General features: G+C 48.3%; 1 protein-coding gene across 7 annotated transcripts in view; it reads left to right on the forward strand.

The window, feature by feature from the left end:
• The window catches only part of DIP2A (disco interacting protein 2 homolog A), a 93,102-nt gene that overhangs the window by 45,161 nt on the left and 32,029 nt on the right, over window positions 1-15,912 (forward strand). For all 7 annotated transcript variants that reach the window (XM_049104504.1, XM_049104505.1, XM_049104507.1 and 4 more), the window contains 8 exons: window positions 7,255-7,346; window positions 10,289-10,399; window positions 11,588-11,711; window positions 12,059-12,168; window positions 12,537-12,639; window positions 13,849-13,913; window positions 14,140-14,233; window positions 15,086-15,205. In XM_049104504.1, coding sequence (XP_048960461.1) covers window positions 7,255-7,346; window positions 10,289-10,399; window positions 11,588-11,711; window positions 12,059-12,168; window positions 12,537-12,639; window positions 13,849-13,913; window positions 14,140-14,233; window positions 15,086-15,205 — 819 coding nt within the window. The remainder of the gene's footprint in view (window positions 1-7,254; window positions 7,347-10,288; window positions 10,400-11,587; window positions 11,712-12,058; window positions 12,169-12,536; window positions 12,640-13,848; window positions 13,914-14,139; window positions 14,234-15,085; window positions 15,206-15,912) is intronic.

A 15,912-nucleotide genomic window follows, 5' to 3' on the forward strand; every position in this document is an offset into this window, starting at 1 on the left:
CTTGTGCACCATTGTTTCTGAGGCTCAGACATGATGCCGTGTGAAGCTCATTGATGGAGGTGACTTTATTGTACGAATATGCTGAAAATTATTTGTGTCCTCGACCGTGAGTGTAATTTCCACTGAGGCTATTGTGTATAGTGCTGTTATGAACATTTGTAGGTGAGTCTGCTGCTGAGCGTACACTGTAGGCATTGGTGCTGGGCGCACGTGGATGTGCACAGGTCGCCGTGCTCGGCTGTAGGACATCCCAACACGGTGTTCACAGAGGCTGCCGCCACCTCCACGCCTGCCGGCAGCGTGCGCAGACTTCCAGCTGTGCCACACCCATGCCAACACTTGATATTGCCTGTTTACTTCCTTTAGCCTTTCCTATAGGCGTGTTGTGGTGTCGAGTTATGGTGCTAATTTACTTGCATGTCTCTCATAGCTAATGATGCTTTTTTGTGTGTTTATTGGCTATTTGAATATCCTCTTTTACGCACTATACAGATTTTTAGCTCATTTTTCTATTTGGTTGCTAATGCTTTCTGACTTCTTTCCATGTTCCAGGAACACATCCTTTGTCAGATATATTTCGCAGGTATCTTCTTCCACCCTGTGCCCTGTCTTTTAACACTTTTATCTGTGGCTTTAGATAAATGAGAAGTCTTCATCTAAGTAGTCTAATTTATCTACTTTTTCCCTTTATTTTAGCACTTCTTTGTTCTGTTTGCCAAACCCAAGGTCACAAAAGATATTCTCCTACTTTTTCATCTAACTTGTTTTACATAAAAAAAAAACTTGTTTTACTTTTCATATTTAGGTGTCATAATTCATCTTTAGTTTGTGTGGTGTGACATTGGAATCCTTTTCTTTCCTTACGAATGTCTAACTGGCCTGGTGCCATGGGCTGAACAGTCAGAGCTTGCCCCTAGGTCCTGCCAAGCTGCTTTGTCACAGATCAGGTGACAGTACGTGCTGTGCCCTCTGTGCCCCCTGAACTGCCGCAGCTTTAGGGGTCCTGTTGTCTGGCATAGACGCCCTTCAGCTGTGTGAATGTGCCTCACTCCTCTGGACTATTCTTGACTCTGCATTTCCGAGCCATTTTTAGAATCCGTTTGTCAATTTCCAGAAAGCTTCCTGCTGGGGCACTGCCTGACACTGCATTGATTCTGTAGTTCAATTTGAAGAGAATTGATACCATTACAATTACGGAATCTTCCAGTTCGTGACTGTGGAACAGTCATGACTGTGGAAATTTAATGTATTTCCCCTTATTTTAAGGACTCCTTTAATTTCTCTCATTAACGTTTTATACTTCTGAGTACAGAACTCTAGAGCATCTTTTGTTAGATTCATTCCTGTTGTAGTGGAATGGTTAAAAACATTTTTCTGCTCATTTATTGCTTGTATATAGAAGTGCAATTGATTTTTTTAAATGGTGATTTTAAAAAATATTTATTTATTTGAGAGAGAAAGAATGAGAGCACGAGCAGGGGGAGCGGGAGAGGGGGAAGCAGACTCCCCACTGAGCAGGTAGCCCGACGTGGGACTCAATCTCAGGACCCTGAGTTTGTGACCTGAGCCAAAGGCAGACACTTAACCAACTGAACCACCCAGGTGTCCCCAGATGGTGATTTTGTATCTAATAGTCTCATTAAATTAACTTACTGATTCTTTTTCTATTTATTAATGAGTAGTTTGTCCACATATCTTTTGGATATCCTGTGTTCAAAATCATGTCATCTATGAACAAAGATGGTTATCTTGGCCTTTCCAGTACTCACCCCTTTTATCTTCTCCTTGCCTCACTGCAAGAGCTAGAACCGTCAGTACAGTGTTGGGTAGCGAGCATTCTTGCCTCCTCCTCTGTCTTTGGTGGAAAGCTTTGGGTCATGAAGTACGATGTTTGGTGTAGTTTTGTGGTAGAAAAATTCCTTGTCAGATTAATGAAGCTCCCTTCTATTCCTAGTTTACTAGAAGTTTTTTTTTTTTTTAATCATGAATGGTTGGGCAGCCCGGGTGGCTCAACGGTTTAGCGCCGCCTTCAGTCCAGGGCCGGATCCTGGAGACCCGGGATCGAGTCCCGCGTCGGGCTCCCTGCATGGAGCCTGCTTCTCCCTCTGCCTGTGTCTCTGCCTCTCTCTCTCTGTCTCTGTCTCTCATGAATAAATAAATAAAATCTTAAAAAAAATAAATCACGAATGGCATTGAATTTTATCAAACCCTTTTTTTTGCTCTGTCAAGATGATCATGTTTCTCTCTCCTCCCCACTTAATTTGATGAATTAAATTGATTAATTCTCAGGTGTTAAAGCAGCCCTTGCATTCCTAGAATAAAGCCCAGTTAGCCATGATATCTCTTCAACAGATGTCTGAATTTGATTTAGCCAATATGTTGTTTAGGATCTTTGCATCTGTATTCATTAGAGACGGGTCTGTAATTCTTTACAAAAGGAGCTCCCTACCCACTGTGAGGAGTGTGGTTTGCTCACTGCCTCCACCGGTTGATTTCAGCTGTCTTATGTACCCTTAATGTTCTTTTTTATATTTTGTATTCTTTTCTGTATATTTGGTTGACCCTTGAACAATGCAGGGGGTTAGGAGTACTGACCCCTGCACACTTGAAAACCCAAGTGTAAGTTTTAACTCCCCAAAACCTTAACTGTTACTGGTCTGCTGTCAACCAGAAGGCGAACTGAGAACAGTTGGTTGACATTTATATGTTTTTATTATGTGCTGTATTCATACAGTAAAGTAAGGTAGAGAAAAGAGAATGTTATTGAGAAAATCAGAAGGAAGAAAAAAAATAACACTTATAGTACTGTATTTATAAGAAAAAATCCACAGGTAGGTGGCCCTGTGTTGTTCAAGACTCATCTGTACTTTAGTATGGAGACATTTAAATTTTCCCTTTTTTTTTTTAAGATTTTATTTACTCATGAGAGACACAGAGAGAGGCAGAGACACAGGCAGAGGGAGAAGCAGGATCATGGCCTGAGCCAAAGGCAGATGCTTAACCACTGGGCCACCCAAGTGTCCCTAAATTTTCCTTTATTCAAATTCTCTAATCCCGTCTTCTGAAATTTTTATTTTATTATGAAATTCCTGATGAGTTCTTAATTTTGATATTGTCCTTTTAGTTTAAAATTTTCACTTCTGTATTCTAAATTCTTTATCATTCCATGCATTGTCTTCGTCTTTTCCTTTATTTCCTAGCATCCATGTATTCCTTACCACAACTGGAAGTTTCTCTCCACCTGCTCCAGGGTCAGGTCACCTCTCGGCCTGTTGATCTCATCTGTACTTTCTCTTGGTTTTAGTTTGGATAATTTATCTTTGGGGTGCCTAGGACCTTTCTGATTGAGTGTTGGACATTGTGTATAAAAAATTATGGAGGCTCCAGAGATGTCCCCTTCTATGAGAGAACATCCTCCTTCCCTCCATTTGGCAGGTAGCATGGTGGCCGGTCACTACAGTCCCGTCACGGCTGGCGCAGCCCTCTCTGAGCACCTGTCTGTCCTCCTCTGGGGTTCCCCAGCCGTGGCTTCTGTCTTGTGCGCTATGTTAAGGACTCCACTTTGCTTCTCAGAGATTTTCCTCGTGGGCGTTCGGCACCCAGTTGCTCATGGCCCCAGGACTCCGTAGACTTCCTAGAGGGAGGCTGGCTGTGCAATCATGGCTCCCAGCCTCTGCCAGAAGTTCTGCTGTTTTCTTTGTGCCTCGGTGCCAGTGTTCCATGAAATACTCTGTCTCTCGTGGGTGCCAGGGCCCTCCCTAATAACCGCCGGCTGTGCACGATCAGCTCACCTCCCCAAGGGTTTTCCCTCTGCAGCCTTAACTCCCCTGGTTGTCTTTGTAGATGATTTCTGTATTTTATCCAGTTTTTAAGTTGTTTTGGGTGGGAGCCTGGTCTGCCACCAGTACTCTGTCGCATTAGGAAGCAGAGTCTTTTACCATTACGCTTTTATGATTCATGTTACTGTGTATAGTTGTAGCTCATTTATATCTAAGAATGTACATGTTGGAATTGACATATTGGTTATAATGTTGGTATCCACTTTTGGCTATTACAGACAGTGCTGCTAGGAACATTCTGGGGTACGTGTTTTTGTGGGGTATGTACTTTGAAGTGGAAGTGTTGGGTCTGGGATTATGCACATCTTCGCATTTAGGCCCACCTGTTCCCCATCATTGTCAGGCTTATCGTAGCTACTCTGGTGAGATTATGGCAATGGTACTTCATTTTGGTGTTAATTTGCATTTTCTTGATGACAAAGTAGATTGAGAGCTTTTCCTGTTTTGTTTTTTTTAAATCATTTGGGTTGATTGAGAGGTTTTCCTGTTTTGTTTTTTTAAAATCATTTGGATTTTCTCTTTTGTTAAGTGCTATTGAATCTTCTGCACATTTTTTTAATATAAGGTTATTTGGGAATTTTTAGTGTGTTCTGGATGCCAGTCCTTGTCAGTGACATGTGCTACGAGTGTCTGCCACCGTGTCCCTTCACCTTTTACTCCTGACTGGTACCTTAGTGAGCAGAAGCTCTGCCCAACCTCACCTTTTCTTTTTTTAAGATTTTATTTATTTATTCATGAGAGACACAGAGAGAGAGAGAAAGAGAGAGGCAGAGACACAGGCAGAGGGAGAAGCATGGAGGCTCCATGCAGGGAGCCCGATGCGGGACTCGATCCTGGGACCCCAGGATCACACCCTGGGCCAAAGGCAGGCGCTGAACCGCTGAGCCCCCCAGGCATCCTTCAACCTCACCTTTTTGCTCATGGTGAGCTCTTTGGTGGCGGTGCTCCTCCGCCAAGATCATAAAGCCGTTCTGTTATCTTGTAACAGCTTTGCTGTTTGCCGAGCACATCTAGATCCACCCAGTCTGCTGGGAATGAGTTTTGTGTACAGGGTAGAGGATGGGTCCCAGGGTCCGTTTATCAGGCTGGGTAACCATCTTCCCCATTCTCGTTCCCACCGGGCTGCCCCTCCTCTCCAGGGCGCCTGGTCAGAGATGGAATTGTCTGCATGTGGAGGGTCTCTTGGGGTCTTTATTTTATCCACTGTGTTATATACTATCCTTATGCCAGCACCGACTTCCTAAATTACTGTGGCTTTCTGAGAAGTCTTGACATCCACGGAGAAGTCTCCCATCTCGCTTCCTTCTGCAAGAGTGTCTCGGCTCTTCTTGTATCTCATGTTTCCGTGTCTGTTTTAGGGTCGGCTTGTCCAGTGCACGGACATTCCTGCTGAGATTCCTGTTATCACTGCTCTCAGCAGTTTGTAAATGAGCACTCCTGCATTGCATGGACCTAATATGTCCCCCTGTCATTCAGATCTTCTGCACTTCAGCTCGATGCTGTTTTATACTTTCTTGTTGTGAGACTGCATATCTTCCATAACACTCACTCTTAGGTATTTGGCATGTTTGTTTTAATCTTAATGTGAGTATTGTCATTAAAATTTTTTTCTTAATGTTTATTGCTGGTATACAGAAGTCAGATAGTCTTTGTATACTGTTGTTACGTCTGGCAGCCTTGCTGGTTTCAGTTATGAGAACCATGATGTACGTAGTCCCGTCATCTGCAAGTCATGACAGTTTAGTTTCCAGCTGTGTGCCTCCTCTCTCCACCCCTCCCCTTCCTGCATTGGCTAAGACTTTCCATAAAAAAAGGCAGATGTTCTTGGCTTTCAATATGTGACCTCGGGGAAAGCTTTCAATATGTGACCATTAATTATGATATTTTCTATAGGACTTTTAAAGATGGGCTTTATCGCTTGAAAGAAATTTCCTTTCATTCTGAATCTAAGAAGGATTTTTAAAAAATCATTTAAAATCCTGATTGATTGTAAATTGTTTTTACCTTTTTTCATCTTTGTTAGTGTGACAAATTATGTTGATTTTTGTTAAAACTTTTCGCATTCTTCTTTTTTAAAGATTTATTTATTCATTTTAGAGACAGAGAGTATGTGAGAGTGGGGCAAGGGGCAGAGGAAGCGAGGGAGAGAGTCTCCAGGAGATTCCTCCCTGAGCACAGAGCCAGATGCAGGGCTCTGTTTTATGACCCCTGGATCATGACCTGAGCCAAAACCAAGAGTCGGACACTCAACCAACTGAGCCACGCGGATGCCCCAAAGCTTTTTGCTTTCTTGAGAGAACCTGTTTTGATCATGATGCATTATTCTCCTTATATACAGCTGGATTCAGTTTGAAAAACTGGGTGTATTACAGTTATCAACATCTTGAATTGACCTTTGAATATAGGCAGAGGCAACGGTGTTTTGAGTACTTTTTTTTTTCTCACCTATTTCTCTGGTCCTGCAGTTCACGTATTTCATAATGTTGCACCCAAGTTTAGTTTTATTTATGATGAAGTCTGAGCACTTATTCAGAGGGTGCGGCTGCTCAAACTGCATGTGGTTATTCCCCGGGAATTTGGAAGGGGCTAAGTCATGACTCTCGGGTCACTTGTCTGGTACTGCAAAGGGTGAGTGTTGAGGCTGCTTTGGGTGTTGAGCATGGCCTCAGGTTTCTCTGTCGTCCATCTTCCTTACCTTCCCGTTGTTTCATCTTCCATCTTCCTCAGTGGAGCTCTGCTTTGTTGAGCATTCACTGCTGGGCTCTCCTCCGTGAGGCTGTGTGCCGGGGGGAAGTGTGCCCAGTGGAACCTGCTGGGGCTCGTGGCTGGGTCCTGGAGGGCCAGATGCACCACGCCAGCAGCCAGCGGCTCTGGGCAGCCTACTGGCCCCTCCTGGATGGTCTTCCCTTGAGTCAAGACTGGAGATGGGGATACGACCCACCCTGTGAATTATAAAGGTTAAATGAAGCCACTCCTATAAGGGATGTAGTTGAGAGATATTGAATGACATGAAAATACATTCAAAATGCAATGTTGGCTGAAAAAGGCAGAGTGAAGTATGGTCCCATTTCTTGAAAATTGCACATATGTGTATATATGCTTGTGTGTGTGTGTGTGTGTGTACATACATAACCGAGAGAATGCTGACTTTTCTGTTAGCTTTTCTATGTTCTAAATTTTCTATAATAAATTCCTATTCTATATTTGTATTAAGGAAAATATATTTGTAAGTTATTTTTAAGAGAAAACTATGATGTTCATTACAGCATTGTGCAAAATAGTTATCAGTTGGAAATTACCTGAATTTCCAGTAATAGAGTGTTGGTACATTATGGGGTATTATGATTGCTACATTAAAATGTTAATTATTAGTTTCTTAAATTTTACATTGCTTAGTATTTTTATTTTATTTTAGGCAAACTATGGAGTCGGAGTTTAAAACTAGCTTATACTCTACTTAATAAACTGACTAGTAAGAATGAACCACTACTTAACCCTGGAGACAGAGTAAGTAACTAGAATATAACTTCCTGGAGTGAGCAAAAACAGACTCTAAAAATATGTCTCATTGGAATCAGTATTCCATCTATCGGTTAGACTTGCAGCATTAATACAAGGGATTTAAAGTCAGCAAAGAAGAAATATTAAATATGGAAAAGGTTGACTATGATGTACGTAAGATAATGGTTCTTTTCATGCTTCTTCGTTGCCCATCCAGTGGCTCTGCAACATGTTTCCTCTTGGACTTCATATCTACTGCTTTTAATAAAAATATTGAAGTTAATAAATCTTAGGTCCCCAAAGCTGACGTTTGATGAGAAAATGTTGCCCTTACTAGAAAATTCATGTCTTCCTCTCGTCCATGTGGCCAGGCAGCCTTCCTTCCTCGCGGTGGGGGTAGAGCATGGAGGAGGCTCGAGGCTTCTTTGTTCCTTGTATTGACCACGCTGCCCAGCGTTGTTGGCAGTCGCCACACAGGGCTACAGAAATTAACCAAAATTAAGTAAAATGAAGAGTGTAGCTCCTCAGTCACCCCAGCCCCACAGGAAGTTCCGCTGGTGAGCATGGCCGTGGGCAGACTGAAGGCAGGTGTTCCTGAACGTCCAGGATGGAGCACAGGACCGTCGCAGTGAAACCCCTAGTGAGAGAGGCTGCCTGTGGTCAGATGGCCTCACAGGGACTCTCTTCAGATAGAGCCAGTCACCAAGGACATTTGAAGAATGCGAAGGAAAACAACCAACGGGGAAAGGAAAGGAAAAGAAGAAAGGGGGAACATAGGGGGAAGGAGGGAGGAGGAGGAAACAAATGTGAGAGAAAGTCATATACAGAAAATAAAGTTTTAAAAACTTAGTCTTAATATCCCTGGAGAACTAAGGGAAGACATTGCTCCATAAATCAAGAAAAAGATGCCTGTGGGGAAGACCAAGAGCTAGAAAGTGGGGAGAACAGTGCAAAGCCGAGCCCTCGTCCAGGAGGTCCAGCACCAGCTGGTAGGAGTTCCGGACGGGAGGGGTGCAGAGCAGAGGATTCTGAGTGGTGGCCACTGCCCCTCAGCATCCCGGAGCTGGAGAGAGTCTGCCTCAAAGGGACGGGGCCCGCAGGGGACGCAGTGGGCCCACAGCGACGTCCTTGGCACTAACCGAGCAGGACCGGGGGGCGAAAGGGAGCCTGGGAGCCTCCGGGGTGGGGGCAGGAGCGAGCTGCAGCGCAGGGCAGCCGAGGGTCGGAGGGCTGTGCGCTGGGCAGCCGGGAGACTGGTTGGTCACTTAGAACACACTTCCCAAAGGTACCGGGCACATCAGGCGGAGCGTGTTAGGACAGCTTGGCCAGCGGCTACGCAGGAGGCAAAGCATGTCAGGGTGGTGGTACCATTACCGGCGGCAGATGGGTACTTGGCTGTAAGAACATGCACAGTCCGAGAACGGTCCTTGATACGTTGTGCTTTAGAGCGAACCTGTGAGAATTCCTGATTCATGTTGTGCTTTAAAATGACTCACAGAATCACTCGTTTATTTTTCTTGGCAAAGATTCCTGCAAGGACAGAGACTTCCAGATACCGTTCTTGTCGCATGAGGGAATCCACATCTTAGGTTAATATGAAAGATCAGCAGGATCCCAGTGAATGAGCTGATTATCAGGTGTGCTGGAGAGTTCATCGTCCTGTGATGAACAGTCTATAAATGTGAACACACACAGCTCTTTGTAACAAAATCTCTAAGAGTGTTCTTATACCAAACATCTAGTCTCGAAGTCGTGGGTCACAGTTCTCGTACAACCACTGTTAACATCAGCTGTTAAAAGAGAGCTTTGCCCTTTCCAACACAGCAGCTTGTTAGAAACTGGATTTCCAGGCCTCCGGGAGGGAGTTTAGGTGTAGCTTAAATTTTGTCTTATCAAGTAGTTGTTAGTAGCCGTTGTTTGGGCTTCTCCAGGGCCCAGTGTTAACCATCCTGACTTAGCATTCATGCTTTCAATTACACTGATTACAATATTTGGGGCTTATAAAACGTTGTTCCGTAAATAGCTTTTAATTTTACCCAATGTAAGAAATGACACCTGGGAGGATGGGGGAAGAGAAAGAGACGGACTGGAGGGGGCTGGGTGTTCATCTACAATCACAGGAAATAAAATTGACACTGCGACATTTTCAAAAAATGAAAATATAGCAGTGTAAGTATAGTATTTAAAAATAAGAGAGTAAATAGCAAAAGGAAGATGTGAGATACTTTTAGAGGGGTCCCTCGGGCAGTGGGGAAAGGTGGAACAGGGGTTTTGTATGGGGTACTTTTTTCATCTTAAATTCTGTGTTTTTAAAATGTCTTTAATAAAAGCGAAAGTGTGAGATGAATAAAATAGAGCGCATAACTTAAACGGTGGCAGCCTGGGGACCAGCCTGGGGGCCACCGAGGGGCTCCCCGGGAGGAGCGGTTGTGGGGGTCTCAGCGGAGGTGTCCGGTGCCCGCCCCCCACTTCCCTGTCGTGAGTGAGGATCTGTTGGATTAAAACTTTGGTCTCAGGATCGTATCTTCTGGAAGATATTTTGGGTATAATTTGATTCCGTGCCCACGCTTGTTGGTGCACGTTTCTCTCCTGGCCTGACAGATGGGGGAGCTGTGCGCCGCTGGGGAGCCTCAGCTGCAGCTGCCAGACGGGGAGCGCCCGGAGCCAGTTCTCCATCCCGCCAGCCGTGCTGGACTGCCTTCAGGCACAGACACTTGAAATTATTGGGTCGCTTGTAGAATAAAGACCGCAGCCTTAAAAAAAACTATTTAAGACGAGGAAATTTAAGGACCAAGAATTAACCTCCAAATGACATTTTCTGAACTCAATTTGAAAAGCTGTTAGATCGTCTAAAATGTCCAAATCCCTCTACTCAGTAAAGATTGTGAACGTTGCGATGACTGCATCATCCGCGAGGGGTTTCATGGTTTTCCTTTGTACTGTTGCAGGTGGCCCTGGTGTTTCCAAACAGTGACCCCGTGATGTTCATGGTGGCATTTTATGGGTGTCTGCTGGCAGAGCTGGTTCCTGTCCCCATAGAGGTGCCGTTAACGAGAAAGGTAGCTCGCTCGCTTGCTCGGGGCCGCGGGGTTCCCTTCCAAAGCCGACACACAGACTCGTCGTCGGGTCTCATTTTGCCTTCCTGGCAGACAGGAGCGGCCCTGAGAGAGGAGGGGCTGCCGGCAGGCCAGGGCGTCGGGGGCGTGCCGTGCTGTGCCGTGGCCGGCAGCTCCTCTGCCTCGCGTGTCTCGTTGGCGTGGGTCTCCCGCAGCTCTACAGAGAGCTGTTCCGTCACCTCTGAGAACGTCTCAGCGCACGTGGTGGCCCTTTGTCCTTGAGTAATAGAATTTATCATTTGAAAAGATTTTGTTAAACTGTCTCTCAAAACCACAGCTTATCAATAATGATTTTTGTTTCTTGGGGATGAATAAATGGCACCGGGATGGACTGTAGCTCACTTCTCGGTGACAGTTCTGAACGTGCAGTTCTGAACGTTGCCTTTCTATCCACCTGCTGTTCTTATTACTGACAAAGGACGAGTGCAGGTGTTTCAGGTATAAATGTCAGTAATCTGATGATTGAAAAAAATTATTATTTTAGGAGTAGACAAGGCATGTACTTTAGAGGATTAGAGTTTGTACCCTATCAGGTGGTTAAAGTGAGCGTTATCAGCAACAAATACTCAAGAATCCCCAAAGTGAAGTTGGAAATAAACCAGTAAATCTGAAAGGATAATACACAATGAGCAAATATTTGACTATAGAGATTCTCAAGAAAAAAGCAAGAGATTTGTCCAACTTGCAAGAAGAAAGTGACAAACGTTACTGGGGAGCACGTATGAAAGAGGCATTGACTGAAAGGAAATGTGCGTTCCGTGGGAAATAAGTAATCGTGTCAAAGGTCGGGCCCCTCCACGTTAATCTGTAAATTCTAAACATGATTTAAGTGGAAATTTCCATGCCATTACTTTTGGAGTTTCTTAAAATGCTGCTAAATGTCATTTGCAAGAAAACACTGAGAAATTGGCCCATCATCCAGAACTTTATATCTCATTACAAAAATATACCATTTCAATTTAAAAATGATTATATTTTATTTTCATGAAAATGCAGTCTATCCGCATGTGGGATTCAGTCGTAGAAGCTTAGGAGGGCGAATGATGACGAGGCTCGCTCTCCTGGGTGTGCGGGGGTCCGGGAGGGGGGGTGCCTGACGGCCCCACGAGCGCCTCCCTGTGTTTTCTGTAGGACGCTGGCAGCCAGCAGGTTGGCTTTCTGCTGGGCAGCTGCGGCGTCACCCTGGCCCTGACCACGGACGCTTGTCAGAAGGGCCTGCCCAAGGCACAGACCGGAGAGGTGGCGACTTTCAAAGGTAGGCCCCCGAGCGCAGGGGAGTCGGCCCGTGATGCCCAGGCACCCGCTCAGGGCAGGTGGACCTTGCAGGGGTGAGGGGTCTCCAGCAGGAGTGAGGTCCTCCTCCAGGGGCTGCCCATCTGGCTGCCCTGCACGTCCCCGGGTTCAGAGTGTAGACCCGTGCCGTGCAGTTTGGTCGTCACTGTCAGAGGCACCGACTGAATTAATAGAAGCTGATACAGAGTGAGCGGCACAGAGACGTTCGCCCCCCGGGTGTGCAGGAGCCAGTGACCCTGTGGTGGGTGGCTCAGCTCGGAGGCCGCTGACCAGTCTCCTGGGCCGGGTGCCCTGTCTGCGCCCTCCCAGGATGGCCCCCGCTCGCCTGGCTAGTGATCGACGGGAAGCATCTGACCAAGCCCCCCAAAGATTGGCACCCGCAGGCACAGGACGCAGGGGCCGGGACGGCCTACATCGAGGTAATGACTTCCTCTCGCTGGGGCGCAGCCCTTGTTTCTCTGAAGGCTTCAAACTGCCACTTACTTTGATCCCAGGCTTAAACGGACCTTCTGTTGTATCTTCACCCCAGAAACAGAAAGGTCGTGGGGGAGCTCAGTCAGACGTGGTTCACTCCTCTGATGGTGCCCTGCTGGCTGCCGGGGGTGGGTGGCAGCGGTTACGGGGGAGCCTGCACGCACAGCTCGAGCAGACCCGGGGAGCCCCCGACTCCTCTGGGTGTAACGCGTGCTCCGCTCCGCCGGGGCGCTTAGTGAGGGCTGGCGGCTGCCCTCTGTCTTCCGTGACCTCCAGAAATCACATAGTGGATTCTTTCCTTGAAATCTTTTAGTATAAAACCAGCAAAGAAGGCAGCACTGTGGGGGTCACGGTGTCCCATGCATCGCTGCTGGCACAGTGCCGGGCTCTGACGCAGGCTTGTGGCTACTCAGAAGGTAAGGGCGTGGGGCGGCTCCTCCAGCTGCACACAGGCCCCCGGGGACCCCGGGGTGGGGGCGGTGGGGCTCAGGGCGCCCTTTGCTTGTGCTGGATGCGTGGCTTTTAGGTCACGGGAGCCCCACTCAGGGTCATTTCTGGTAAATTCATGTGTGTGTTGATTTTTATGGAGCATGAAATTCATACACTAGCACTTATTTATGCCTGGTGGGTGGTGCAGTCTGTGCTGTAGCTGAGACACCGTGTATTTTGCATTTAAATAAAAGGAAAACTATCCTAGGGGACCCACTTTCATATCACTGTTGTCTGTGACTGTGGTTTTGACTAAACTGTTGTGCATGCAAGTACACAAACGGAATCTGAAAGGTCATAGATTTTCCGCTGGTAACATGTAGGTGGCTGTCCCCTCTGTACACTGTTCAATATCATATTTAACTTAGAGAATTATTATTTTAAAAACAAAAAAAAATGGATACATGGTCATTTCCCTGCTATAATGATATTAGAATCCAGTAAAACTAGAAAGTAAGCTGGATGGTGTATTTGTGTGAAAGTCAGGAGGAGATCTGGAGGACGATTTTAGGTATACTCAAGGGCCTGAAATGATTTTTTGAAAATCAGATCTATTAAATCAAGTCACATGGTTTCCTCCTCTTGCCACGTGTGCGTCCTGCGTCACTGGGCCTCCCTGGCAGAGGGAGCGAGCGAGCAGAGATGCGGGCTGAGAGCGCAGCAGCCGTGTGTTCACGTCGGAGTCTATCCTGTGGGTGCTCCTGGGTTGCTGTGCTTTGGGGGGGCTGGAGCCAGGTCCTGCAGAGCACAGGCTCACACCCGCCCCCCGTCCTGGAGGAGAGCAGGGGGGAGGAGCAGCTTCCTTGACGAGGCCCCACGGCGCGCCCCAGCCACGAGCCTCCAGCCTCCAGTGGCTGCTCGGGGACACTCAGGGGCCTTCTCATGTTTTCAGATTAGTGATCAGCGCGGCTCTGTCTTCATCCAAAATTGTATGACCTGCCTCTGAGAGTTTCTGCTAATTTGAATAGAAAACCAAGACAATCGATTAACTGGTGCATGGTGTTTGGAAATGCTGTGAATGTTTCCTAGAGCTCTTCGTGTCGATCAGTCGTGTATTCATCTCAGAGTATCTTTGAAAATGCACATGACTTGTGAAGAGGGTCACAAGCGGTTTAACCATCTTTGTCCACTTTCAGCTGAGACATTAACAAATGTGCTGGATTTCAAAAGGGATGCTGGTCTGTGGCATGGAGTGTTAACAGTGAGTGTTGTATGTTAAATGACCTAATTGTTGGAATTGAGGGATCCTAAGGCTTCGTATCAATAGATGACACCAAACCCCAATTTAGGTGACGTAATTAATCCTTACCTGGAGTGTCATCATGAGAAGGGCGCTGGTGTTATCTTTGCCTTCTCTGGCGCGGTGTGGCCCCTGCTGTCTGCACCCGAGCGGGCCTGTCCCTTGAGCACTTCCGTTTCTTCCACAGAGCGTCATGAACAGGATGCACGTCATCAGCATCCCCTACGCACTGATGAAGGTCAACCCGCTGTCCTGGATTCAGAAAGTGTGTTCGTACAAAGGTAACAGGAAACAGCACCGTCGTTTGACTCATCCTTCATCAGGTGTCCGCCGATGTGCAGACCTGTGCTGAGGAGCCCCGACTGCCCGCGCGCCTGCCCACATGCCCTGCGACCGGTCGTGGACGCTGCCTGACGCGCACACGCGGCCCGGGCATCCTCTGTGGAGGGCGGCACCGTGGCAGCTCTCTTCTGCAAGGGCCACAGGCTGCTGATCTTATTCTCTTGAAATGTTCTTTACAGTTACGTCAGTACTCCCAGTTCTTAGCGTGGAGATGGTTTTAATCTGAAGCTCTGGCTGGTTAAGCCACCAGTAGCAGAGCTGTTGATTCCAAGGACAGTGTAGACGGGCCATGGGGCTGCCTCGGCCGGCTACGGTGCCATTACCGCGCGCGGACGGTGGGCTGCTGCCTCTCGGACGCGGCCTTGGGTGCTGGCTGGCTCCGTTGACTCTGTCTTACGGAGGGCAGCTGGAGCAGGTGCGCCTGCTGATTTGGGCACTGCCAGGACCAGGGGCCAGGGCTGTGTGCTCACATGCTGGCGTCCTCCCAGCGCCCGGCTGCGTGAGTCGGCCCTCGGAGGGGTGGGAGGGGCAGGGGAGCTGCTGTTGGGCAGGACAGAGCTTCCCCAGGAAGTTCTGGTTGGAAGCAGGCCTGAGTTTTCTGTGTCGGAATCAAAACTCGGAGCTGGTTCTTAAGTACAGCAGGTGCGGGCGCCTTGAGTGCCAGGCCGAGGCTGCCGAGCGCGTGTGGCTGGGGCACACGCCTGCACATCTGCCCTTGGTGCGCCGGCTGGTGGGAGGCGCGGGGTGCCGCTGGCCGTGACACCGGGCGCATCTGTGCTCCCTCTCTGCAGCCCGGGCTGCGCTGGTGAAGTCCCGCGACATGCACTGGTCTCTCCTAGCTCAGCGGGGTCAGAGGGATGTCAGCCTCAGCTCCCTGCGCATGCTGATCGTGGCCGACGGCGCTAACCCCTGTGAGTAAGCCCAGCTGAGCACGGCGAGGCCGTGGCAGCGTCCTGCAGGCCTGACGTGGGAGGGACGAGGTGGGAGCAGAACGTGCTGAGACAGCGCTGCGTGTCCCGTGCCCACACGTGTGCTGCACTGGGCCGTGGCACGCACCCTCTCCCGGGAGCTCACAGAGCTCGTGCGTGTCTGTCAGGCACTGAACTTACACGCAGACTTAACACTATGGACAGAAGATACCCTGAGAAACGGCCAGGTTGGAGACACGGGCTGGGAGCCTGTCCCAGCCTCCATCCTTGGCCCTTGTGGCTTCAGAGACCCGCTCGACCTCCTGGGGGGTCTCCCTGGTGTGCCGCTGTGCACCCTGGGCTGTGTGCACGGGGTCTGAGCGTGGCTGCACGTTGGCGGCTGGCTGAAGCCTGCCACAGGTGTCTCTGGGGAGGCTCAGTGACCTTTGCAGGGGCTTCTGTGCAACACAAAGGCCTTGACTGGGTAGGAGGCTTTAACAGCTGTGAGCCACTGTTTTTTCTTTGAAGCCGCCTGCACCTGGTCCCCTGTCCGGGAGGCCCTAACAGCCCTGCCCCTACGTCCCCCACCCCTAGGAGGGCACCCTGCCATCCTCCACCCACCCCTGGCCCAGCAGGGCCCTGCCTCCTGCTTCCAAGACACCCCCACGTGGCCCCCGCTCTGCCCGCCACCAGCACCTCCTCACCTGGCC

Source organism: Canis lupus, chromosome 31 (genome assembly GCF_003254725.2).
Source record: "Canis lupus dingo isolate Sandy chromosome 31, ASM325472v2, whole genome shotgun sequence".
In the NCBI taxonomy this organism is placed as follows: Eukaryota; Metazoa; Chordata; class Mammalia; order Carnivora; family Canidae; genus Canis; species Canis lupus.